At 46.8% G+C, this 27060-nt stretch overlaps 3 protein-coding genes across 5 annotated transcripts in view; 1 reads left to right on the top strand and 2 right to left on the bottom strand.

Moving 5' to 3' along the window:
• The window catches only part of LOC118511244, a 29873-nt gene extending 5307 nt beyond the window's left edge, over nt 1-24566 (bottom strand). The window contains exon 1 of the mRNA XM_036054084.1: nt 23523-24566. Within this exon, the coding sequence (XP_035909977.1) occupies nt 23523-23539 (17 nt within the window). The 5' untranslated portion in view covers nt 23540-24566. The remainder of the gene's footprint in view (nt 1-23522) is intronic.
• LOC118511246 (lysozyme c-1-like) lies at nt 457-2166 on the top strand. 3 transcript variants are annotated; one of them, XM_036054092.1, is made up of 3 exons: nt 457-868; nt 1423-1736; nt 1819-2166. In XM_036054092.1, exons 2-3 carry the CDS (start codon nt 1436-1438, stop codon nt 1962-1964), a joined length of 447 nt encoding a protein of 148 aa, XP_035909985.1. In that variant the 5' UTR covers nt 457-868; nt 1423-1435; the 3' UTR covers nt 1965-2166. The 3 variants fall into 3 exon arrangements, with proteins under 3 accessions (XP_035909985.1, XP_035909986.1, XP_035909987.1); XM_036054093.1 differs by having other exon boundaries at nt 553-950; XM_036054094.1 differs by having other exon boundaries at nt 553-1319.
• A 786-nt stretch (nt 24567-25352) lies between the features above and the next one.
• Nucleotides 25353-26971, bottom strand: LOC118512958 (DNA methyltransferase 1-associated protein 1). Its single transcript, XM_036058182.1, has 2 exons — nt 26767-26971; nt 25353-26692 (listed from the first exon to the last, which is right to left on the bottom strand). The coding sequence occupies exons 1-2, from the start codon at nt 26862-26864 to the stop codon at nt 25435-25437; spliced, it is 1356 nt and encodes a 451-aa protein (XP_035914075.1). The 5' UTR covers nt 26865-26971; the 3' UTR covers nt 25353-25434.
• Between the last annotated feature and the right edge of the window lie 89 nt (nt 26972-27060).

Below are 27060 nucleotides of genomic sequence, written 5' to 3'. Positions count from 1 at the left end.
AAATACAAACAGTATCAAGGGTCAGTACTGGAATTGAATGTTAAAATAAACCGATGCATTCATTTATGGACTGGTATGTGTACTATTTTAGTACACACACACACAGACAGACAAACAAATTACCTTTCCCATTTCTCGGCACTCCATTGTATGTAGTTGATCAGCTTCATAAAATTAACCCCCAACACCGCACGCTACCTTGTAATGTGGAGATGAGCGTTTACATTGGCAATGTTTGTGTTGCACTTTTATGTATGTTATATTCACCAGGAAAATAAATTATCTAATCAATAGATGTGGTATTTACAGTCCACATTCATAGGAAATGATATGCATAACAACATTTCACGCGGACAACCTTCTCAGAACTGACACCATTTCTTCGAATGTAGCCAACCGTCGCTACACGCTCGTTTCTCTGGGTGGATTGAAAATGATAGTGAAGATTCACAGTGCCGTAACCACTACCACCGTAACTGTAAGGGGATGTTACAGGCTCGAAACGCAGCCACCCTTCCAGCTGCTGTGTGTTCCAGCGCTCCAGCGCTAGAGTCTGACGTTGTTCCACATCGCGCTGCTCCCACCCGAAAAACCCATCCAGATTGTTCAAACACCCTCTACCGGTGTGGATCCACTCGAAAGCCACTGCCGGATCGAACCGGGCCCTGTCAAGTGTTGGCGCGCAGTGTGTGCGTGCCTAACTATAAAACGCGTGTCTGCGCAGCACGGTCGGCGTAAGCAGCTTCGGCCGTACTTAGTGACAAACCGGAAATCACGCATCGCTGCGTACCCTCCAGTTGGCCGAAACGTCCACAAAACGAGCGCAACGAGAATCGGGGACCAGTGTCCAGATTTGCCTGTGACTGAAGTGAGTGTTTGTACTTTTCGGTGAACGAAGTGTCGTATGCAAACGCGCGATATTGTCTTATCTAAGGAAACAGATAGTAGCGGTAGGATCTCACACTTCTAATAGATATGTTCCACCATCATCAGTACTGAATCAGTGACACGGCGTACATTAAGGTTAATTTAGAAATTTGATCCAAAACATTTTCTGAAATTTTACCGTGATTGCGTGGTCCGAGACACCCGCAATACGCCGCCGAACAAAACCCCGGAAAAGGTTAAGTCAACACAGCTGTTCGGCAGACCTGTTCGTGAAGGTCTCCGCGAAGCCGGCTACGGCACGGTGTTTAAAGCTTTGTTTTTAACCCAACGATGCAGCAACAAACAACTCGCTTGTGATGTCACACTGTGTGTGCTTTCCGTTTCTTTCCGTTTGTTTTCGTTTGCTGCGAGACTGGTGGATAGAATTTTTGGTTCGTTTCGCCGCCAACTGCTTAGGCTTCCTCGTGTAGAACTTTGCGAGCAGAATTCTTTATCGTGATCGCTACCATCGTTCTAATTTGCATCTCGTTCCAGAAAGCGGTCTACGATGGCTACCAAGCAACTCCCGTGGGCTATTGTTGTTAGTCTATTCCTCATCAGCCTGCCAGCAGTGATTGATGGCAAGATCTACACGAAATGTGAGCTCGCTAAGCAACTGACCGCAAACGGGATTAGCCGAACGTACCAGGGACACTGGGTCTGTTTGGCGATGGCCGTCAGTGGGCTGGATACGTCCAAAACGACGACGCTGCCCAACCAAACCGCCAACTACGGCATCTTTCAGATCAACAGCAAGGAGTGGTGCCGCGTGGGCTACAAGGGAGGCAAATGTAACATGAAATGTGAAGGTAGTCTTGAACGAACGCAACCTCCTTCTCTACTCCACCCACACTGATCCTCACCGTGTGTCTTACTCTTCGTGCATTGCAGATCTAGTTACGGACAATGTGACCAACGCAATTAAATGCTCCGTAATGATCCAACAGTCGAAAGGATTCAACGAGTGGGTTATGTGGCAGAAGAAGTGCAAGGGCAAAGATCTTCCGGACATTACAAACTGTGGTGCAATTGGTTAAGATTCAGGACGAGTTCTAGCAAGCGATTTCCTCCAGCCCAAGCGGTAGCCCCCTTCTTCAAGCATATGCAGCAACAGTACTTCACAAAGGACCCATTTAAAGCGCATCTGAAGAAAGCATACTTTTAATCATCCTTAATCAATAAATTGGAAAACAAGACTCAGGAAATAGTTTTCGAAAATCTGCAGGAGATCTTCATAGTTTCTCGCGAGTCGTTTGATATGATTTAAAAATAATTAACACTGACCGATGACGGAACTATTAAGCTCATTAAAATCCCATAAAGAACCACCAACCGGCGGCACCCACCCCGTCTCGCTCATTAATACGGCCGATTCCGGTTGATTAATATTGGACATAATTTGTGCTTTCCCCCTGTCGTACCACAGTTTTATAGCTTTACGACACAAACCACCGGTGAACTATTTGCGCTACAAGCTATTGATCTTCTGCCGGTTGCTTACACCAACCAGAAATGGCCAAATCTAGTCCATCCGTGATCGGCGCGTTTCGTAGCCGGTGGTCCTTCTTCTCGGACTGGACCTGCGAAATTTGTCTTTTCCCCGTGAGCAAACAGCACTATGCGACCGTACGACGACAATTAAACGGGCGGTTCGAGACAGTCGGCATGCAAATTTTTCACCATGCGACCTAACAAGTCGTAAAACGTCATCGTGCCTCGACTGGCCGGCCGAAAAGGGGAAATAAATCGTATCCGAATTGGTAACAACCGGGCAGGCCTTTAAACTAAGACCGGGAGTTTTGGGAGCATTCGAGGATGTGCACAGGAACTCCGCCTAACCTAAGAGAGCTGCGGGCATCGTAAAACGGTAATGTGAATTCATTTGAATACATATGAATACATTTGCGATGAGCACGGTCAGGTTTCGGTTAAAGGTAAACGATGTCCGTACAATGTGTGGTTTTTGAGCGATCAATGAAAGTAAGTGCATCTTACGGATACTTGTTGGCTGTTTTGTAACGGAAGGTAAAGAAGCGGAGATGAATCGTTCGTAACATCTTTTACCTGAAAGAAGAATAAAATAAAAGAAGAAGTTAGTATAATAGGTTTAGAGCAAGTATTAGAATTTGTATGCTAAATTATAGTGACATAAAGCATTCAAAGCCGATAAGACTCCTCTACTAAACTACACTGTATTTATCAACAACTCTATGTGACGGGCCATCTTGCCTATCACAAGTCTCCAATGACCTATAAAAGATATAAAAATTGTCTATCACTCTTGCTTAATCCTATTTATGTTGAGGTAAAACTCTCTTGCTGGAATCTTGGCACTTCTACATCTATACCCTCTGTATCCTACTTTTCCTCTGGTGGAGCTTTCCATGTTGATCTGATTTAGAAGGCAACACCCTAGCCACACTCCGCGTATGACAGGAACACCCGGACGGGTTGTAAAACTGCCGATCGGCACGATCACGTTTCCTTCGATCACCCACCTAACCTCCTTCGTCCCATACTCTTCTTCTGCTTCACCTTCAGCCAGTCCACATTTGTTTCCCACTGGCCTGAGAACGTCCCGAGTCCCTCGTGGTGGTCCCAGATTATTGCCGGTTGCGAAAACCATTCAGAGTCGCGAGACAACCCACCGAGGGGCCAATTGTTCGAACAACCGCTACCGCTACCGTTCGAGAGCCGTTCGCATAAAATCGCAGCTCAAGAAGCTGCTCACGATCACGACCACGGCTAAAAGAAAGATGTCAAAACAAATGTCATTTGTCTCCTGGAGGTGAATAGCGCTACAGATCTCGAGTTGGTCGGTTGAACTGCTTTTTTATTCTACATCACGACATTTAAAATTAGTCACTCGGTGACGTGTCTCTCACATGCCGGTGGAGAAGATTGAAAGGAAGAAGAACTTAAAGTTTTATTAAACTTGATCTTTTTTTTATCAAATGCTGACTGTAGATCAGATGATACTTAAGGAACTATAAAACTTGATGATATGATTTGAGAAGCTTTGCTTTAGAGACACTGTGCTTTGTTTGCCGGTTAGGACCTTATCTTGTGCAAACTCCAAACTGCTAGGCTTTTCAAAGAATCACCACAGCGCGCGACTGCACATACAGACTGGCGTGGCATTTTTGCTACGGGATTTGGTCACAACAAACATAGCCATCCACCAAGCAACCAACGCGACCGTCCGACCAGCGGACCAAATAATAAACCAGCAAACTCAGCTGTGACGCCGACCAGCTAGGGACACAACACACACGCACTCAGGGCTTAGACATCATTCTTATTACGTTCTTAACCATTGCCATTGCCCAAGGTTGGTGGACAAACATCCGGCGGATAAAGGTAACTCTGGGGACAGCAGGGCGGTGCTGGACGATGATGTGGTCGTGGTGCTAGAATGGCGGACAATCCTGAACGGCTCAGGCGAGCAGAAACTACACTCCCAACATTTCAAACAACATACCACCGTTATTTGAATTACGCAAAGAAACTTGAGCTCTTATCGTGTTTCCGGGACCGACACCGGATATGGTGTGGATGGATGCGTGGAACGTGTTCTAAATCGTGTTATCATGTGTTGCCTTAACCTGAGCCTAACATGAGAAAGTTTTACATCCACTAATTATTAGTGGAGTTTTTTATTCGAAACTACTCTATTTCCAACCACTCTTCGAACCCCTATTTCATGACGGTAGAAAGCTATTGAAATTATTATTCCACTTCTACCAACAACGATAAAACTATTTTATGACCTCATCATCGAACAGGCGTTTCCGGCTACAAATGAGTGATTTCATTCACACCAGCGCCAAAATGAGTATGCAATAATAAGACCAGGAGGATTGGCTCGCAGGTCCATGATGCCCGCTTTGTTGACTCATTAGCAAGCTACCGGATATAAGCATCGTGGTCCAGTTGGCGCCATCCCACACTGAAAGCGTCGTCAGTCTGTACAATAAAATTCGTTGTTCTACGTGCTCTAGCAACAGCGATCGTTTGTTGAGCTTTTAGCAATATAACAGAACCTTAGTATCCACAAGCCGTTCGCTCCAGGAAAGGGAGGCCAGCTTTTTTTAGTGCGATGAACGTGCAATGACAAGTGTTAAAACAAAAACATACTTGCATAATTACCGGAGAAAGAGGAAGAGGCAATTAAATTCGAACCATTTTAGAAGCTTGCGTGATGTAATCGATTAATGCCATCGGAGGTGACTATGGCGAGAACAATTGAATTCGACGATCTTTATTTCTCACCAAAAGTGGTCAGAGTATGTAACGCTTCAACCTCTCTTAAGGGCATCTGGAAGTCTACAAGCAGAACCCAAAAAAAAAACAACGAATGACATCAACGACCGAACAAGCGCCGAGCCAGCCGTACTGCGAATGACTTCCGACGATCCGGATGAATATTGTGTCTGTTTCCTTGTTGTCTTTCTCTCTTTTACCCTCAGACACACCAAAAAAACACACATACATACGTCACCTGCATAACCTTTTCGAAAGAACAATCCCAAAAAACGGCACTAAAGCACGAAGTCGCAGAATAACCGCCGGAGGTTCATTTCGTATGCATGAGCTAACGTTCTGACATTGGGTCTGACCTGCACAAAGGAACACATACACGCAACATTATGCTTCACCGCGAGTAGTGAGGTGGCACCTCACGTAGTTGAATATTTTTATGTACTCGGGGCCCTTTTTCGACTACCACAGCAGACTCATAGGATCGGTCATTTTGAATCGTAAAAGTGGAATTTGAATTAAAATTTCACTTGATCTTTCATAAAGCTATCACCACAGAATATCAAAAGTATGTCCAACTAAAAAATTAATCGTTGATCATGTTGAAATATTACAGATCTCTATGGAATGGAAAAAATAAGCTCACAAATATCTATCACTAGACCCCGAACTAGACCACGAAGCGCCTTAGCCACAGTTGCACGCTTCCAGAATATTAAACTTAGACAGCTTAGGCGACAGATCCCACCTTCTCACACAAACTTTCAAGTAGCTTGACGCCTGCAGCAACAGCACACGCCAAGAGTAAGCCTTCCCCTTCGCACCAAACAAAAAAAAATCTCCAATGACATCGAAGAAACAGTTCCTGAACCAGTTTTTTGACAAATCCGTAACGATCGTTTTCCTTTGCGTCGCTCATTTCTGTCCCACAAGAAGGATTTACAGCAACGAAAGGAAGAATAACAACAAAAAACTGCCTGCCAATCTGTCTCTACCACTCTTCCCACTTGCCAAGGGATGAATATTTATGAGCACGACACAGCGTTTATCGATTAATGACCACCGGGTGAACGGAATTTTTGAAAAGACTTCTTGGTTGAGCCCTCCTTCTTCCGGATCGTGATTGTATTTATCTTTCCACCAGCTCTTTCCAGTGTGCTAAGTACATACATACTGCAGATGTCGATTGCTGACGGTGGCCCCACGTGTAATGGGACATTACATCCTAGCCCTACTTCATCCAGAGAGAGAGAGAGAAAGAAATGTCACCAGCATTTGGTTTCTTGGAACGAATTTTTAAAAATGCTTTTTTCGTCTTGTTTACCTGTCTTCTACTGTCCGCCTAGGCACACGAGGGCCAAAACGGAGTCATTTTCCAACCACTATTTGATCAACTCTTAGCTTGCACATAATACCGACGTTTCTTGGAGCGAAACCTCCGTGTTGACCTGGCTGCAAGTCCCAGCCAGATCATAGTGACGCTCGAACAAATATTCCGCCCAGGTTCCAGCAGATGGTGCAGTACAGTGCAAGCAACAAACCTCGAGCTTTTCAGACCTTTCTGGGGGCCTTCTGCTGTTTACCTTCCCACACCCAAACTGGGACCTGAGAGGTTCCGGAATTGCTGGGAGGTCTTAGCAACGCGGTGTCATACCCTTGTTTGTTCTACACTCTGACCTGCCGATAATGCTCCATCAAGTGGGTGGGAAACAAACTGAGCGGACTAAATAATTAACGTCTGTTAGAAGTGCAGCTGTGCAGATGCTCGTTCGGTAAAAAATTAAAAAAAAACAACACATCCACAGGGCGTTCCAGTGTTAGTTCCGGTTTTTCCTAAGCTCAATATTCTTAATAAGGTCGTTACATTCGTCATTTATTGCGACTACCGGAGTTCTGTCTATAACTGGATTTATCGCCTGAAGTTTACCCAGAAGACATCGTATTACTAACTCCAAGAGGTCTGCATAAGATCATAAGCCACAATGCTCAATTTATAAGCTCTTTTGGTGCACTTTTCTCCTCAAACAATTTATTACGCCCACCATTAAGACCCACGCAAATGGTGCAAATTTTGTTAACCTCCGTACGAGCTCGGCATGATCTCGAACACTATCCGGCCGGGTCCCTACAAAACTTTCTACGCCACCTGGGTCTTTTTCCCTGCTTTTAGGTTTATGCTACACTTTCATGCGCGCAATTGTAATTCTCGCTGTCACCCGTTTACTTTCCTTTTTTCCTTCTTCAACCGCGCTGTTTTTGGAAAGGAGCCCCATCGCCCTGGACAATGTCAATAGTACGATTCCGTGTGCAATGGGCGTATAGCGCAACTCCTACGCACCCTGCGCCGTGTACGTGACAACGGGTGGCTTTTCATGAATCGAGGGCAAACCGCTGCCCGGGACCACTTCACACAATTGAACCTCGGGCAAGAAACCGAACTTACGCGGGATGCGCTTTGTGCCCGATACGACAACTAGGCGCCCCCGGGAAGGGCGATCCCGGAGCCTTCGAAGCCTACACAGAAAACGTTCCCTAGCAGCGGGAGACACCGTTGTGAAGAAGACGATCCTACCTCACCAGCGATGCTGCATACAATTGATGTTATATCGGCTCGTTATGAACTCCGACAGAGCGGAGGATGTCCGCTGTACCTCCCACGGACGTCTGTCTGGAAAACTGTGTGCGCGGAGAGGGGAACAGAGAGGCAGACCCAAGGGGAGAAGCGAAAGGGAACAATAACGATGGGCCATCGTAGCAGTTTGATCGCTTTGTTGGGGTGTTAATTCCATTAGCATAAGGAAGTTGTTCTCCGGCCCACAAAGCATCGTCCTCAAGTACAATGCATTCACGTTAGAGATGAACTAATGAATCAAACTAATCTCCCCGTGAGGGTTTGCCGTATCACAAAGAATTCATAAAGGAGACATGTAATTCCGCACCTTTCGAACGTACTTCTGTGCGGTCACCGCATCGCGAGCATGACGCCAAATCCGAGACTTACAATGTAATGAGATAAAGAGAAGAGAAAAACGCGCCTTCAAGGGCGTTAGTGCAACTACAGGTAGCCGAGGCTGACCGAGACCCTCACCAGCGTGTAGCTGCAACGTGCACTGTGTAAATTGTGTGCATCGCACACGCAAACAACGGCACGACGCGGGAAAGGTAAATCGAACGTTTGAAAATACACGACAAACAGCAGAACGCGAAAGAACTCGGCAAACAAAGCGCTCCCTGGTGTCTGGTTGGGAAGAAAGTCCCTGGTGATGTGAGAAGGTATCGGTGGGTGGTAGACCTTTCAAATGAAATGCAGATGCCCTAACAGGCACATGTGAAACAAGAGGAGTTTACACCTTTAAGCTTGAGCTTCTTGTTGAGTGACTTATTTGGTGGACGCTAAAGAGGGCTTCTCCGCACGAAATAATCACGTGTGGAAGCATGCTTAAGAGGCTGTGTGGTATTGTGGCATGTAAATACTAAAAGTAAACAGCATATAAACGTATGCTATAATGAATTTAAACCGTCGCCCTGTTAAGGACAGCTTATTCTAACAATTTTATCGAACATCTCAACTCTCACTCCCTCCAGAATCGAAAAAGGAACACACGGGCGTGGGTCGTAGGCGTCGATTAATGAAGAGCATGGTATAGAAAGGCACGACTCAAACGCACCACACCATACACAATACAAGCTGGTACAAGATTGAATTCGCAATCAGCAATCGTTTGTCAGCTCGATCCATCAAACCAACAATCACACGTAAAGCGTATGGAGCTTGGCTGGCCAAAAAGAATACCCTAACCTGTTGCCCCCTTTGGCGGGTCGACATTGGTCCCCGCGACAACACTCGGTTCGACTGGGGCGCCTACGCAAAATAAGCAAATGAATCCTCTGGCGACGGCGTAGCTTATTACCTGGTCGGCGGAGGAACCTCTCTAACGCGCAGTAAAATACCTGCCCACAGAGGTTGCGCGCTCCCAACAAGCACCACACTTCAGACTTCATTTAACTGGCAAACTTGTTCGACGAGTTCCCGGCTGCGAACGCTAGCCTCACAACGGGCAATGATGCTTCGTCATGAGATGAGTGTGTGGCATCGATAGTTTGAAGTCATAATTTTTCGTAATAACCATCCGAATGGACAATTTACAGCCATCGATCGATCGAGCGGGAAAGATCACCAGAGCGGATTCGAGGACTTTTCGCCAGCAGCAGCAGCAGCGGCAGCATGGCGAATCTTCAAGCGCACTTTAACCCATAAGTTACTGTTAATTTATACCGCAAATTGGCAACAGGCCAGGCTCGATTGAGTTACCACACGATGACGCTCCCACCGATCATTGTTGTTACATGCGTCACAATAAAATGGGTTAAAATATTTATCCTTCTCGATAGCTTCGGGACACTTCAACACGTTTTATTCTTCCTTGCTGGGAGATTACAATCGAGAAACGATGCATCTTCTGTCCCACACACACGCGCACACACACGCACAGGTGACAGCTAAACAACAAAAACATGGCAACCAATCCGCTCGCAAGCGTCCCCGCAGTAAAAACAAAGGATTTCAATCGGTCGCAAGCGACGAACCGGCGGAAGTGTAGCATCCACAAGTTTCCTGCCGAGACGAGCCCCGAAAAGAAAAAAAACTATTTTAACAATAATTAGAGTTCTTCGACATGGAAAAAGCATGTCATCGTACGTACGCAGCGCATACCACTAACGATACGATCGTTGCAATCCGTCCAGGAAAAAGGAAACCGTTTTTTCCGTCCGATAATCCGATTCCGAAAGCCAAAAAAAAGAGCAGACACAAAAATAATGAATTGTCCCACGATGGGAACCGCAGAACAAAACTAAAAAAAAAACAGAAAACCCTGAAAACGTATCGGAAATCGGGCTGGTGTCCGAAACGGCGGCACATGATACACGATACGGCTAAACGATCTGCCCTTTTTATGTTGGTTTCATCATCGAAAGTGATGGCCCAGGCTGGGTGACAAGCGATCGACAGGGGACAAAAAAAGGCGCAAAAACTCAGCTGTGGCGCAACGACGAGCAACAGATCGGACAGTTTTTGTCCAATGCATTTCACCATTCTTTGCCATCGTGCCTTAGAACATGTCGGTTTTGTCTGGGCGAACGTAGCGCGCGCAGTAGGGTCATCATTTAAACGGAAAGAATCTTCCAAATTGATGGCACAGAACTAAGGAAGTGAACTGGAAACTCGTTTTGCTGAAGCATTCCGTTTTTTTTTTATCCATTCGGGTCAAACTAACCGTGCATAGACGGGAAAATTATTATTGTGCTTTGTTAAGCAGAAAAACGACACACCACAGAAACGGTAGACGGTAATGAGATGGCCAAACGGGAGGGTGCGCATTCAAACAATACACCCTACTTCCGGTACTTCAAATTCCGGTGGTCAATAAAGAACGGATGTGCTTTTTCTCTTGTTGTATTGTTGTCGTCTATTTGATTACTACATGTCACGATCGAGCATAACGTAGAAGCGTTATTCGATACAGTAACGTATGCGTTACCACAAGATACCGTCATCGGTCTAGAATTTGTTTATACCTATTTAACTGCAGTAGAAGATTTATTGGACAGCTGTCCGTTATCGAAGACTGAAACCCAAATGAAATTTGTTGCCTTAAATCTATCTTCCGACATTGGTCACAATTTTATTGGTGCAGTGTGAATGAAAATAAATTTTCCTCCGAAACGACATTCACCGTGCAATAACACTAAAACTACACACACACACACGTGCAGTGACATCAGCATAATGTTTCGCGCCCTTCACCCTTTTGCTTGCACAGTTCGACACACGTCGAACTGCAGCGGCGGTTCACGTAACATATCGGATTTCATTCATTCGCCGTAAGCCGACGCCGAAAGCCCGAATGTCGGAATGACCAAACGACGAAACAGCGTGTGTGCGTAGGCCGGCCGGCCAGCCGCCACAGAAACACCTTTTACCGTCATCCCGCTTTTGCGCTTCGTTGCAACAACTGAACAACACCAGAAGAAGTGGTAATGAATCGCTCTCCCTACGAAAGGCCCGACTGTGGCTGAACACGTCTTTTTTTTTCATCGTTGTCTTGGGTTTTCCTCTCTCAATCCAATTGGTTTCACCGTCGCATCATGATCGCTTCCCTTTCGCCAAAGACTAAACGCCGACTTGGGCTTCACTTTGTTCCTCCTCTTCTATCTATCACCGAAACGCAATAAATCAATCCGTCAAAGACACGCGAGCCAGTTTCGATCTTTGGACGAAGAAGCGCACGCCCTCTTCCTTGGTGGTGGTGCCGTATTTTTCTTCCCAAAGCCAAAGAAATGATGGAAACGCGCCATCCGAACCGACAGTCAAAGCTGCGTGTGGTGATTAATTTTTTACGATGTTTCAAACACTTTCCCCTAATAGACGTCAAGACGCAATGGTAGGGCGAGCTCATCTTCAGCTAATTGTGTTGCGAGATAATCTCTTCAAGGACGGCCGAACTCTTAGAAACTGGTGACAGCACATCAATGCAGGGAGTGTGTATTTGTGCTGTTTGGCTAAGTAGTACAACCACTTTGCGCATGAAAAGAATCACAAAAGGCCTAATTATGTTACCTTATTCATGGCAGGTACTGTAGACGTGGTAGGTTTCACGATGGTTCAATTCGAGCTTCTCCGGCAATAAGAGAAATAAGCTTAGAGAGAAGAACCACTCCCGCCTGTCTGTTGGCACAATCATTAGAAGCAGAAATTCACAAATTTGCTTACATCATTCACCCGGCAAAGAATCAACCCTCCTAACCTACATACTCTTCTCGGGCAAAGAAGTGCACCTGTTGACTCAGCTGCTTCCTTCCGAACAGCGCACAAGGTGTCCAACGCTGAACCAAATCCATTCATTCGTTCGAAACAAAGTTCTGGAACTAATCCCCAAAAGGCAGATGACTGTTTGAGTTCTTTAATTGCTTAAAATGCATCCAAATATCCAGGAAGTTGCGATTGACTCCTTTGTGAGTGAGTGATGGCAAAAGAAATTGAAATTATATTTCCCTTTTCCCATTCGTACGACGGCCACATAAAACAAAACTTTTCCCCCGGGAATTGAAAGCTGCAGTTCCAGTGGCGAATGCAAATGTCATCGAAACGTGCCTCATTGACGATCGGCGGTGATCTGATTGATCCGCTCGATACACAATGCCACGGGAGAGACCGTTGAGCTTTCCGAAACCAAACCATTCGTGAGCCAACTGTGCCAAGAAATGCAATTCGACCATCCGTGGCTGTCCACGGTCGGCGATGACCCAACGCTCGTCGCACGTGAGTCAAACACATTTTGTCGGGAGAAACGTTCTCGAACGGTGCACGAAGCCGGTCGTGCTGATTAATTCAACAGCATTTCAATGTTCTCGTTCCGTTTTGCGAAAAGGGCGCAAGATTTGCTTTAGCGGAACGTCGTGGAGAGTAACAGTCATCGCAAGGTCCAGCCTGTTGGGGACGTTCTTTGTTTTGTAGGCGCCCTTGCCGACATTCCTTTGGAAACAGACGGCAAAAGAAGGTGATGAACGTCGCCTGCTGCAGCTGGGCTCTGTACAGTGAGTGATCATTTTTGCCCTCTGATGATCAATGAGTTGCGTCCAATTGTTGGTAAATTCTAGTTGACATAAGACACATTAATCCGTTTGATATTTCATAAACATGTTCATTCAAAATATTTAAATTTGAAGAAGTCAAATGTTGAGTCCCCTGAGAAACTTCAAGATGGTCAATCACTGTAGGTCTCCCTTCTCCATCATGGACATCTTCTTGCAGTGACTTTTACCTCCTCCTGGACTGTGTCTCGACATCCGAACAGAGCTCGTGGACAATGAGGCATCACTCACCGTTGCGTTCTGTCCACTCCCAAGACCTCCAACAGACGCCCACCAGCCAGCCAAAAGTACGGCGTCTCTGTGTTTGATGGAATGCAGGCCAACACCGCCAACGTCGTCTGTTTGTGCTGCAGCTGCTCCTGCTGCTGCTGCGTGCACAATCGCTCAATCTGCATCAATAAAATAAAACTAAACAAATCGAGCAATCGTTGGACGTGCACATCGAGGTTTTAAGTGTCGAACCATTCCATGACGCAAAGCGCAGTTGATCTTCCGCGTCTGGAAATCGTCTCAGCTTAGCTCAGCTCACCGATGCACTGTTGTGGGGTGGACCGGCCCCGTCCTCCAATTATGACGGTTGCGTTGGTGGTGGGCTGCTCGCCAATTCTCGCAACATGGACACCGGTTGCACATGGTGAGCAAATTAAAATGTAGAAAACTAACCTAACGCCAACTCCCACTCGCACAGGGCTGCGACCCAAAACTGCGCGGCTGTGTGGGCGACCCGTGTTAGACCAGTTGGGCAAAATTAACATGCACAAAGTAAGCCAAAGTTTTCGCATACACTCTGCCAATGATGAATAGGCCCCACACACACGCTGTGCGTAGGAAATCAAGTAGCTTAATTGACTCCACTGTTGCCTATCCCGGGCGGGAATGTTGCATGTTTTAGCGATTAATTCCTGCGCTTAAAACCATTCACACAGCCCGTTGCCGACAAAATAATTTGACATATTAACGACAACGTGCCAAAACCTTGGGAATATAGGGGAGGAAAAGTTTGCTGCCATGACGGAAGGCTTTGAGTCATCTAGTAATTCCTTGTTAATTAATTTGTTTACGACTTGGTGGCAATAAAAGCGGCTCGATCGAATCTACTGATATTCCTACCAAGATATTCTTCCAATGAAAATATATTCTTATTTTTCATAAAATTCTTTTCTCAGTTGTTTTGTACTATTAGCTTTTTTCCAGTCTACAAACCAGCCCGGAGTTAACAATCTGCACTGACAGTTAACAGCTCGTCGGTTAGGCCATTAACTCATTACGCAAGTAATAGCCGATGGCGCTCTACATATGGCAAGATATTATGCAGAAAACTGACCGAAGGTCGACTTCACCCGGTGGACTATAAACGAGAAACTGTCGTTAAATAATAACACAACACGGTGCACAACTTGCTTGGTACAGTGTGGAGTTCAAAAACGCAACAAAATTGGATTGGTTGTGCTAACGAATAAAGCAAGACAGCTTTTTACAGGAAGGTGACTTTGTGTCTCCCAATTCTACTTCTGTTTAAGGAGTCTAATGTCATCTTAAAGAGACCAACTGACACACAAATATGGGCTCCAAAAAAGGGACGAGACATTAGCATAGCATCGATCAACGACTTGCCTACAATTTGTCAGCGCATGCGAGCATCACAGATAAGCCAACATTCACCTACACTCACTGGACATTGGACTATCGTTATCTAATCAAACAGGATCGTTTATATTGACTCCCGTACAAGTCAGCCAAACCATTACCGAACCCAAAAGCCCACCGACCTATCCATTTCAGGCATTCGAATAGCATTCAGCGGCCAAAACTTGTCCATAAACTATCGTAAAATCCGTCGAAAGGAGCAAAAAAAAAACGAACCCCGCGGCTTAAAGAAGGTTAAGCTCCCCTACCGTCAGAAGCAGACCACCGGCGTTCATGTTTCGGTGCCATATTAATGGCGTTTACACCTCCGCGAACAGCAATTCCTACCCTTACGCCGGCGTTGCGTAACCTTTTCCTGATGCTGATACGACGGGGACTGGTGCTATCGTCGCTTCTTCCATGCTAATCGTTTCATCGGCCAGCTCCGTTCTTCCCGCAGTTCCGAGGGACCAAATATTATTAATGCTCGATTTCTGTTCCGCCGTTTAGGGGTTCGAGTCCAAGAATCTCCCGATGTGTGATTCAAGGTGAGGCATTGAAATTCCTTCACGTTTGCTGAATATTCCTACGAAATTTGGCTCTATTTTTTATTTCAATTCACTAAACTTTTGCCAAAACACGGCATAGCTTCTAAGCCGATGACGCATAAATCTAACCTAATCCTAATGTTTAAAGGAACAAGCATCTATCGCAAGGATGTTAAAAGATTAAAACCCATCCCCGTTGCATCGCAGCCGCTAATTTCTGCAGCTATCGTAGCGTGAGGATCGATTAAAGACGATAATGAGTGTCATAAATTGTGATATCCCCCCAAAACCTTAACCCACACTCGGCTTGCTCTCTTCGTTCTCATTTGCATCTAAAGATTGCGTTGCTTTTGTCCCTCTCATCTTCCTCATCTCGCTTATCAACTAAAGGCACCCCAAAAGGAGGCCTATTTTAAAGCGACAGATATTAATGGCAACTACTGCCCAAAAATGGATACCTTTACGATCGGCGGTACGACTGCGAAGGAGCGCCATTTGCACAGCTTGCCGGTTCATTTGAGTCACATTATTAGATCACAAATGGTGGATCGGGATAAGCGAAAGCGATCTAGACATCAGTCATCCTGGAGGCATAAAGAGAGCGAGCTTTATATCTCGACGTCGTCGTTTTTTTATCGACAATGTTTTCCCAAAATCCATATCCGCACGAATTCAAATATTGAAGAAGGACTTCCTTACATGGACACATAGGCACATAAATTTTGCCGAAAAGATTATTCGGAACGGAACGCTTTCTACATAAAACTATTCAAACACATCCCCAAAACAGATGTGAAAGCGTTTGCCACGGTCTTCGTGAAGATCGCAGCGCTGGAGTTTGTCCCCAGAACTATAACGCATAAATCTTGCCGTACTTAATGCATGCAAAGGAACCGCGTCATGTTTGAAGGTGAGACACTTTTTGTCCTCCAGATAGCGCTGTAGGAATTAACGATTATTGCCACATTCTGAAGGTGTTTAGGAACAAGAGTATGAAAAATAGTTGTTTAATGGAGAAGATAGGCCTAGCGACATTGTGGACTTCAAACAAAACTGGACAGAGTAGTAACGAGCTCGTCCACAAGCAGAACTGCTATTACTTTTTACGATCTTCCAGTACTTTGTAGACGAACGAAACTAGGAGCTTTCCTCCGATAAGCTGAGCTAGTTTAAATTCAGGACCATAACGAACTGGTACTATAAATTCCGAAACAGTTAGTGAGTGCAGTAGCACCACCTCAACGCGTATTTTGCCATAAATATAGATAATCACGAAATTTATGTCCATTTGTTCAGCCTGCGTAAGTTGATACAGTGGCGGGAGCATTATTTCCTCGCCCAACGTCCACAATGGCGACTGGAAGCAGTTGAAGAAAGCCCTCGCCGACTTATCCCTCTATTTCACCATTTATCACATTCGATCCAGCCAGCCAGAGTTCGTTTTCGATTTCTCGATCAAATATTTTACGTTCAAATAAACGCTTTAGTTACCTTGGCAGGGCCGTAATATAGGCAGCAGGGACAGCCCTCGACGCCATACTTGGTAAACAATTGGGGCCCAACGCAACGTAAAGCTCTTATGCAAAGAGCATACGCATGTTGTCGTGGCTGCTTCCATCTGCGTCCGTTCCACCTCCAGATGCACTTCCTTCCCAATGATTACGCATTGGTGGCATCGAGACATGCAGAGGGAGATGAAAGGCAAACATCTCTCTAACTAGTTTCACAACCCGTTAAGCCACCGTCGTCGTAGCTGAAGTGCTCTTAGATCACAAATCTTTCCTACCTCATGCAACTTACCCCACTATGTCTAGCAGTACTGTTGCTGGTGTAGTTCTCCAGCCTAAGTGGACAATTCCATCACGCACGTAGCGGTGAGTTCTTTCACGGAATTGAACAGTCAATCCTGACCGTGCCGTATTCTTCGAGAGTGAGAGCTTCTTGCTTAGTGCCCTTTAAAGCGCTTTAAAGTAAATCCCTTAACTCCATATACGGGGACTCTTAATCCGCCGGTACATGTCAACCCCGTTTTTAGTGGGACGAAAGTGAAAAGGGTCCAAGTGTTAGACGTGGCGGTGCAGTGCGTTGCTGACAATGCGTCGCGCATGATGCCTGAAAGATCTTATCAGCCACAGGCATCGAACGTGGAGTCCAGAAAATGAGGGAAAAAACCGCATTCAAGGAATGGTCCAACATGGTGCCACCTCCCTGGGGAGGATAAGAACATGCGGCTGCTACGTGGCGTCTCCGGACTCCATACCGAGCCGAGCGATCCACGCGGGTTCCACAAAATCTAGGTCTTGCCCGTTTGTTTGCTAAACTTTTATTCCACCAATTCCTTCCCAATGCTCGGGTCCTGTGTGTCTGAGGCGCGTGGTAAACAGCGGGTGGGCAAGTCTGAAACTTTTTAAAGCGAAACACGCGTAAGAAATCCGATGCGACAGAGCTACGGGAAGCTGGGCAAAGCACCAATAACACGACCGCTAGTTGCCAGCCACCGCTCACAGCTTGATCTATTGTTTGGGGAAATTTACATCCACACTCAGGAATGCAGAAACGTTGTAAGTCTCGGTTGTTAAGACCGTCTGCGGGTACATAGTTAGCTACAGCGCACAATAAACTGACCCCACCTGGGTCAGCTCGAGGTTAGGGAGATGCTTCAAAAAAGGAAATCACCAGGATTCCTTACTATCACTGTGGATGTCTTCCACTGCCGAACGACGACTACCAACTGCCCATCTACAACCAGTCACTCCGATTTAGACGTAAGACCCCAAAAAGCCTCCCCAAAACTAAACCAGTCGGCGGTTCGAGTGCGGTTCGACCCGGTAAATTTCGCTCCAACTTTATTAGTCGGCAGTCGGCAAGTCGGTAATGATATACCGAAAACTTGAATCAACCCGCTACCAGTTCCACCCGAGGACCCGCCGCCCAATCTTCCGATCGCTGTCCGTAATGTCCCGGACATCTCGAAATGCTGGCGCTTTCAAATAGCCACCGCTATGCAGTGAACGCCTCGCCGACATGGCCAGAGAGAAACTTATGATGAAATCGTGTTTCAACTCCCGTCGCACGAGTCGCCCACGCGTAGACTGCCTTCCTGGTGGCTATAAATTTGTCCGCCATCCGTACTGAGGCGAACGCGCGTCCTCGATCTTCTCTTGCTTGATCCCAAACCGGTGATCACTGGGAAGTGAGTGGGGAACGTAGCTGTAGTCATCATCATTGCCGTCATTATTATCGCTTACCGCGACATCGAACCACTGGAATGGGTAAGGTTCAAATGGCAAGTAAATATAGGCAGTGGGAGATGGTTCTTTTGCAACCATTTGTTCTTGGCCGACGGCTCAATATGATCAAGCAAATGAAAGAATTATGACTATGCAAAAAGGGTTGAGCTTCAATCATTACCGTTCCGACGCGATCGCAGACAACATTTCTTCGATCGGTTCTGTTTATCTACCACTTCAAACCACACATCATGTGCATCACGGACCCATAATACGTATTCCAAAACATGCCAGCACTCATCAGAAAATCGACGCAGAATTTCTCGCCAGACATAACAACATACTGCACCGCGCCACAGCAAACGTTACGATCCTGCACGACCGAAAATGTGGGCTAAACTCACACATCTGGTATCGCTTTCGAATAGCTCGCGTGGCGGACTACGGACTACAGACTTTTGCCTCCCGAAAACAAGCGGCAAGAGCAGATCGTTCCGGTTGCTTCTGAAGTCTCGTAACTTTGTACTATTTTATTGCGCGTCCAGCCGCAAGATGCGATAGTTTACGATCGATTCGCCGTGGTTCGATCCGGGAAATGGAAAATGGACCTACCGCCATGCAACGCTACAGCTACGGAGCGATGCGAAGATTAATGCACACACTGGTCGAATGGACCAACGGATATATTGATGCTGGTAGTGTGCAATTTGATAGGTGATTTAATGTCTTTGAAAATTGGAGAAAATATACCCGTGATCGTTTTCACTTTGAGGTTATATGTATAACATTAGTTCTCAAGATATCTGTAACGCACTCAAACACTTAGAAACCTTCAACAGAAACTCTCCAAAAGTCCCTTACAGTCTTTTGATGAATACCAATAAGCCTTACAGATTGTTCGAAATCGCTTTCGGAGCTCAACATCTTCAATTCTCAGGATCCCGAAAGAAGCATCCTTATTTACAAACAATCGCTCGCAAGCAAAACTGAAACATAATTCCACACTTCTCCAGCTTCCCCCTCCCGCTTCCTGTCCTGTACTTTGTTGCCTTTTACACGTATTCTGGCATGCGAGCATCAAGTGTGGTAATAATTGGTGACTTTGGCTGCTGCTGCTCCAGAACAGCCAGCATCATTGAATAAAAGTGGGAGCGCCCCTTAAATGGAAACCACATCATCGGAACCATGGTACCCGGCAGAAGAGTGCCTTGTCAGCATCTCACAACCCCCCTCCATCCAAACCATAGCAGAGACTCTTTGAATAATGTCCCACCACATGCGTGTGTGGTTGGATTTCATCTTCCCGAAAAAATAAAAAGCCACAGCTTCGCACCGGATCAGACTGCCCGTTGCGATCACCACCCCAAAAGGAAGAGACCGCCACAGCTGGGTGTGGAGTGTTGTTGAATTGATTCTTTTCTTTTTTCTCTGCATTTTGATTGTCACATCTCCGATCTCCGGCATTGGCAGGCTTTTGGGGCCGCTCCCCGTTCAATTTACAATGTAGTTTAAGTTTTCATTTCATTGGCCATCGAGCTGCGGACCATCCATCCGATCCTGGCGGAAGATGCTGTTCGAGAGACATGTCAAGAAACAACAACAAAACAATGACATTTGTCACGCCGTAATGGCACTGCGAACAGGCTGCTGCTGGCTCACTGTGAACTTTCGTGCGGACAGTCGAAAGCATTGCGGGAGCCTTCAGCCAGAGCTTCCTCACTGAGCGTGTACTGCTTCGGATGTATGTTGCATACATCATCGTCTCAGGAGGAGTTATTCGAGACGACGTACAAACATAAGCGATCTTCGTTCCTAGAACACACGCCCGAGTGTTTCCAGAGCAGGAATTTTTTTATGGAGATGGAAGAACTTGCTAGTACGAGAAATTTGAATACAATGCATGCCCGATCTATGTTGCGGAAGGCTTAAGAGAGTCACCGATGCTGTTGGTGACAAATTCGATAGGTGACGACGAACCAACATGGCAGCCAGCTTCATGAGCCGCATAATCGTAACGTACTGGGAAGGAAACATAGTTCTAGAGCTTCTAGAGAGTCTAGGCTCAGCAACAAGGTGGCTGTGGCGGCCTCAGTTCCGCAGGAAAAAAAGGGTAACGACTTATTTGAATAACAATAAAACCGCCGAGCGGAACGAGAACGCTCATTCAGAACGGGAACTTCCACTGGCGTCCAGTGGTATGCGGCGGATATTGTAGGTCGTTGTGGTTGTGGCTGAGGCCACTAACGCTGGAATGAGCTAGCACACCCCGAAAAAAAGAGGAGCAACTGCAATTAACAACAATGGATCCGTGTACTGTGCTGCACTCGAGCATGATTTGGAGCATGTGAAGTAGAGCTTTGCAGATGAATCTCTGCTCCAGCCGTATGTAAACGACAAACACACACCCTGTTTTCGCTGCTCATTTGGCTCACACTGCAGTTAGAAACTCTAGTTTCAAAGTTGAACCAGTTAAAGGTGGTGTTCTTCTCCATTCCGCCCGAAGCCTATAACTTAGCATTCTGTCCCATTTTGTTTTGACACCTTGCATCGCCACGGGTTTACTGATAATGCACGAGACATTGGGACAAATGGAATGTTAATTTGCCCATTTCCAAATAGTTCCCCAACGCGACATCCCTTCGATTAGGCACGGCGGTATCGGTTGGACTTCAGTGCTCCAACGAGGCGTTAAAAATGGTCTCCAGCATGTTGGGCTAGGGTGACCATCCCAAAGCGTTCCAGAGCACGTTGGACCGACTGTTTCTAATCAAATACGTATAAGCTACAATTAGAAACGGACCAGCTGCAGCTTGGGAGGTTACAGTCGATTTCTTGAAATGAAAAATAAATTACCAGATCATGGCCGCCGCCAAGCCAGCATAACTGACGCGTAGTGTTCCGCGGGAACCCGAAACTAATGAAAGCAATAAATTGACACCCGCGATAACACACAGTCTCGACACTACACAAGCGAGAACCAGGCGAGAAACTCCGTAAAGAAAAGGGACCGTTGATGAAAAAAGAGAAAGACTGTACAAAAAGTGCAGTGGGAAGCGATGGTAGCTTCTTCTACCGACCGTGAACCGTCCGCTGGAAGTGATGACAATGCAGCATGACGGGACGGGCAACTTTGAGGGCACCAGCTGTCCGCGACACGATGCACTTTCCCTTCCCTGGACGAGTGAGACACAAAAGTTGAAAACGTAAGCAAAACTGATGTGTCAGGCTACTTTACGGCAAAGTTTGGTATTGAGTAAACAGGCTCAAATAATGTTGATCGAATATCAATCATACTTATTCTATTGCCTCGAGGGTACTGCTGCTAGCAGACACGCATTATGCTCCTACGTAAAATTGGTTTTAGTCGAGTTTTGAAAAATGAACATAAGAAACATTCCAGCACAAAGATACCAGAAGCACTCGACGATCAAGAATTGGAGCCACCACAGCAAAACCAAGGCAATGTTCACCGATATCGGTCATGCTCGATCTCGTAAGCTGACAAATCCCTAACGAGTCTCCAAAAACCGGAGGCACCCAACACGTGGACAATCTTGCACTTGATCGAATCCAAACCTCAATTCTGCTTGTCTTCCCAGACAGTCGCCTAGTATGGCAGGGATCGTCAATTTCAGGAGGAATAGCTTATATCTAAGACCTTCGAGTTATTCAAACAAAGTTCATTCAAATTACATGACTCGATAGAATTCTTCGAGCTAACTCGCTGCACGAATAGCTTGCTTTTCCCTGCTCTAAAGCGTCGCGTTAAATCTGGATCGACGCACCGTACCCACAATCAATCATCATGCCAAACCACTAGACCACGCCGGCAAAGTTCACAATACATTTGCGGAGTACCTTGTGTGCGGAAAAAATGGCCAAAAATACCTAACCCAAGCAAGCCAACACATTCGAACGATTTCTACTATCTTTCCATTTCCCTTCCAGTGGACCAGCTAAGGGAAACTTCCGCCAACCAGAGTAAGATGTCCACATCCTAAATGGCCGGCGATGTGCGCTTTCGGTGTTTGTGGTTTTATCAATTGGGTGTCATTTCCCGCGGTTAAGATTTCTTGGTACACAGAACCCAAAAAAAACCTGAGAAGATTAATTTCGTTTCCGATTACGATGGTCAACCACAGCCTCGCTCAACAACGCGTAGGGAACGATGGAAGGATCGCATGATCAAAGGCACGATCATGGTTGGCGTATGATTAATTGTCGGAGGATAGTGTCGATTGGTGTATCGAACAATCTCGCCGGAGGTATGAGTAAAGCATTTCTAAACCCGATTGGAACCTCCGGATCTTCGTCACAATAAAGACCCGTAGAAAGGAAGATATGTCTGGGGCGATAGCTGGGGAGACGACAAACGAGCCATCTCTGGCTTTCGGTTGGCCCTGCATCATAGACAACTTATTTAAACCGGTAGCCATTTCCTGAGGGTCTGCTAAAACGGTTCACAGATACGGATAAGCAGCAAGTAACAGCTTGCACCGGGCTCAGGAATTCCTTCACGGCCTACACACATCAACACAAGAGGTGTCACAAATTCATACCTTGTGGCTAACAATTAGCAGGCAAGTGGAAAAACGACACACCACACCATTGAGACGCTACCCCATCGTCCAAGGGATTTATTACAAGCTATTAATCTTCTCTCTAACAAACGACGCAGTTTGTACGTCTCGTTACCGGAAGATCGTTCCGAGGAACCTCACACAAAACTTTACATTAAATTGCAAAAACTTCGGCGTGCCGGGTACCTCAGACTGGCACACCCGTTGGATGTCAATATAAAATTCGCGTAAATAAACTCCCACCTTCAATTAAACTAAAGCAATGATAAAAATGTACAATTATTTTAAAATCCTCCCCGTAATAGCCGTTAATGTTTAATAAAGCGGGAAAAAACCAGCCCGCCTAAGATACACCGCCCACGGCCAAACGGTGAAACGAGTCTCCGGTCCACGGTCTTGACTCACTTTCTTGCGAAACAACCGTCGTGTGCGTGGGGGCCTCACTAAGAGGTACGGTGTCGTTCGCAGGCTGCCACTCGGGCGAACGCAATCTGGAAAGAGATATGTCTCCCACGCGCGCCCGTACCAGTGGGTTCAGAGACAATGTCCTCCAACTGCTCGTCTAACGTCATCATCGCAGGGAAAGGACATACTTTGTCGCTTGAACTGAGGTTGGGAAGTGTACGTTCGAGGCTTCGTTGCCATCGAACCCTTCGACAAATGCTTAACTGTTCTACAACGCCTTCCACAACACTTACCTTGATGGAGGTTTCATCCTGCAGTTCCTCTGATGCTTGGCGCTCTATTATCGATGAGAATTCATTCGTGCTGCTGCTGTGTGAGAATCGCACTCCAGTTTCTGCTACCGAACTTCCGAAGAAAGTGATCCAAATATACTAGGCCCCTTTCACTCGGATGACAATTTCAGCAACGCCTACTGCTCCAAAGGTTTCCCCAACTGTTGTTAGGCCAGAGATCACACCGGTGAAAAAAGCTACGGGCACGGAGCAACCCCGAACCAGGAGAGATATGCCACCGCGAACGTAACGCTCACGAGGTCGTTTATTTGCCTGGCTATTTGGCCGTTATAATTGGAACGACGCGAACAGTTGTCGTGGGCACACTGGCTTCAAAACCGGTAAAACAACAAAACAGCACCTAGCGCCTACCACCAAACACAAAAATTCACACACGGCCACGAAATATGCGGCTCCCCGAAACGAGATCTCCTAAACTTCTCTGGGGAGGGTGCTTTGCGGGTTTGGAATTCCACCACGTTAGAGCGCTCCGGTGGAACCACTCGTTTTTACTTGCCTCAACTATTCGCAACTGCATGCGGGTACTGAACGTTGTGGAGCACACTGGCACAACACTTGCGACACTGCAATTCTCGGCACACCGACACTTCGCGATCTTTGCCTTCTAGGGCAGGCACCGATAAGACAACTGGTGCAATTATACTTCTAGCCCGACGGTTCTACTGCTGCTCGCTCATTGGTGCTTCACACGACAAGTACCAGACCAGAAGGATATCTGGTGCACCGCTTATGCCTACTAGATCGTTAGGAGCTCCAACAAACCGAGTCACCACTGAAGGAGTCCATGTTTGAAAGGCATACTAGATCTCCCAAGGTAAGTGATTCTTCTTCTGAAGTGAACCGATCCAAAGATACTGCATCTAGCAACCGGTGACACAACGCGATAATGTGCAACGCATACACACGGGTTGTTTACTTTCGCTACGCCGAGCGCGTGCGTGCGGCCTCGTCTCGTTCACTCGATCGACTGTGATCCGCGACACGATCCGCGGTACGAAGAAACCCGCGCTACCGCGATGAGTGTGAGTGTGTGCGCTTTTGTTTTGTCTGCTCTCTCGCTCCGGTCCGGTTCGCTGCTTCTCTTTCTCTCCTGCTCGCACGCTTGTACGAGTGCGATGGTCGCGCTTTTGTTTTGTTTCTCTTACACCATGGTGCAGAAGGGCCGGAAGGGTTTTTTTTGATTTTGTTTTACGCAAACAAACCTTTCGTTCCCTTTTTCTTTCGGTTCACCCACACACGCGGGTTTGTGTGTTTCCTTTTTGCGTCCCGTTCTGCCCCGTTTCCCGGCTTCACCGGTCTTTCTTCCCGGTGGTGCGTCTCTTGCCGTTCGTAATCCATCACGTTTACCTCAACATTTCCGTTGGAGTTTTTTAGCTTTATCCTTCCTGCTTACATATTCTACACCTCCTTTTGTCGCTTTTTCCGTAATGCTTCCTTTCATTGTTGTCCCAATGCTGCTGCTACTGCACGTTTCCGCGACAATCCTTCCTCCGTTGTGCGCTCGTCGCTCGGGAACCGGTTGACTGGTCCCTGCTGTCTGGTGTAACGGCTTTTCGGACAATTTTTGGTCACTTCCCTAGCCTTCGTTACCTTTGAAGCGCCCTTCCACGGTTGGGTGATTCCGGTGGGAAACCGGAAACGACACTTCTATTGTCTAGAAGGACCCCAGCAAGGATGCGTGAAAGGGAAAAGGGATCGAGAGAAATGCTTCTTAATTAACCTTTAAATTACATTGCCTATCAGCAATCGAGATAAAGCAGTCAGAATGAATTACTTTCGCTTATGACATTTATTTCAAATTCGAATACAGAAGTTTGTAGTCTATTTAAGTTACGTTTAAACAATAAACACTTTACATCATCGCTCCAGCATCCGCTCCGTCCATTCCTCCCGCCGAATCGTCCGCTGGTGGGTTGACCAGTGCCGCCGGAATATTGAGCGTCTTGCCCGGGCAAAGTGCTTCGTACTGATGCTTCAAGCTCTCCAGCTCAAAGTTGCACGTAGCCAACGCTGTGCGCAGCTCGCACAGCAGCACCATATCGGACCGTAGCTCATTGAACGCTACACAAATCTCCTCGATTGGCGGTGGGTTCGGATCGACCTTAAACTCCTGCAGAGCCTGCTCGAGCGCTTTGGCTTTCTTCTGGCCCACGTTGGCCGGCAGTTTCATCTTCTGCGACCTCAGCGACACGCCCGTACCGCGCAGATCCGTAAACTTAATGCCGGCACTCTCAACCGCACTGACCACCGAGTCCACCTTGGATGTGCGTGGCTGCTGTTGGATCTTTTTCTTGTTCAGCTTCTTGTCCTGCTTTTTGTGCGATGTGTTCTGATGGCCGTGCGCCTGGTGTGGATGGTGGTGTTGCTGTTGCTCCTTCTGATGGTGTTCCGTCTGCTGCTGGTCAGCCTGCGAGATCAGCTTCTGCAGGTCTTGCGTCTTTCGCTCGCGTTCCTTCTTGCGTGCTTCGATCTTTTTCAGCTCGTTCAGCAACTGCTGTTCTTCCTCGACCTGCTTCGGTGTGCGGTCGAACAGCTTCTTCAGCTGCTCCTTCCGGCGCCGTTCGTGTTCCGCATCGAAGACGTACACTTTCTTCTCCGCACCGCCCTGCCCGTTGCTGTTGCGCACCTTGTTCAGTATGCCCACCACCTCGTAGTAACGTTCCTTGAGATCTTCCACCGATTTAATGCCATAGTTTGCCCGTTCCCAACGGTCGCACATGACGATAAACCGCACGTCGAATCGTTTGGCCAAATCGAACAAATGGTCCGTCTGCTGTTTGGTCCACTTGGTCGTCTTTAAATGCGCATTGTACTCGTTCAGCGTGTACGTAGGAATGTCGAGCTGTTTGTTCAGCTTCGCAAATGGGTACTCTCGCTGCTCGTCCGACACGCGCTTCCAGTGATGAAAGACGGCCCCATCGGTGCGTGCCGGATTGATAAACGGTGCCCACTCCCAATGCCGGACCTTTTTCATGCCCAGCCGGGCCTTCGTCTTTTTGTACCCGGACACTGTGTCCGTGGGAAGAAGTGGCGGTGCATCCTTGTTATCGTTGTACAGCAGGGCGAACACCTCTCGGTGCATGCCCTCCGGCCGTTTGGCTACGATTTTCCTGCAACAAAACGCAAGCATTTGTTGTTTACATTCGGAATCGGTATTACCGCTTACCCTGCATTTGTTACCTACCTTTCCACAGTCCGTTTCTTGGAGTTTAGCAACGCTTCTTTCGTCAGCTCTGGCGTTACTGGACGCTCCAGCTCAAGAATATCACGCACATCAGCCATTTCGAGGCCTGTGTGTAACGAAAACCGCTAAAACTTGATAACAAATCGGACACTGTACGAAACTTTGTTTTGTTTTCATTCAGCTCGCAGCGCGTCTGTGATTTGACATCCTCGAATACGATCCGCGAGTATAAACACAACCAACATATTGAATGGGTGCACTCAGCCAATCGCGTGGATGACTAAACATTTCAAA

This window comes from Anopheles stephensi, chromosome 3, assembly GCF_013141755.1.
Source record: "Anopheles stephensi strain Indian chromosome 3, UCI_ANSTEP_V1.0, whole genome shotgun sequence".
In the NCBI taxonomy this organism is placed as follows: domain Eukaryota; kingdom Metazoa; phylum Arthropoda; class Insecta; order Diptera; family Culicidae; genus Anopheles; species Anopheles stephensi.
This window is presented reverse-complemented; position numbering and strand designations above follow the sequence as displayed.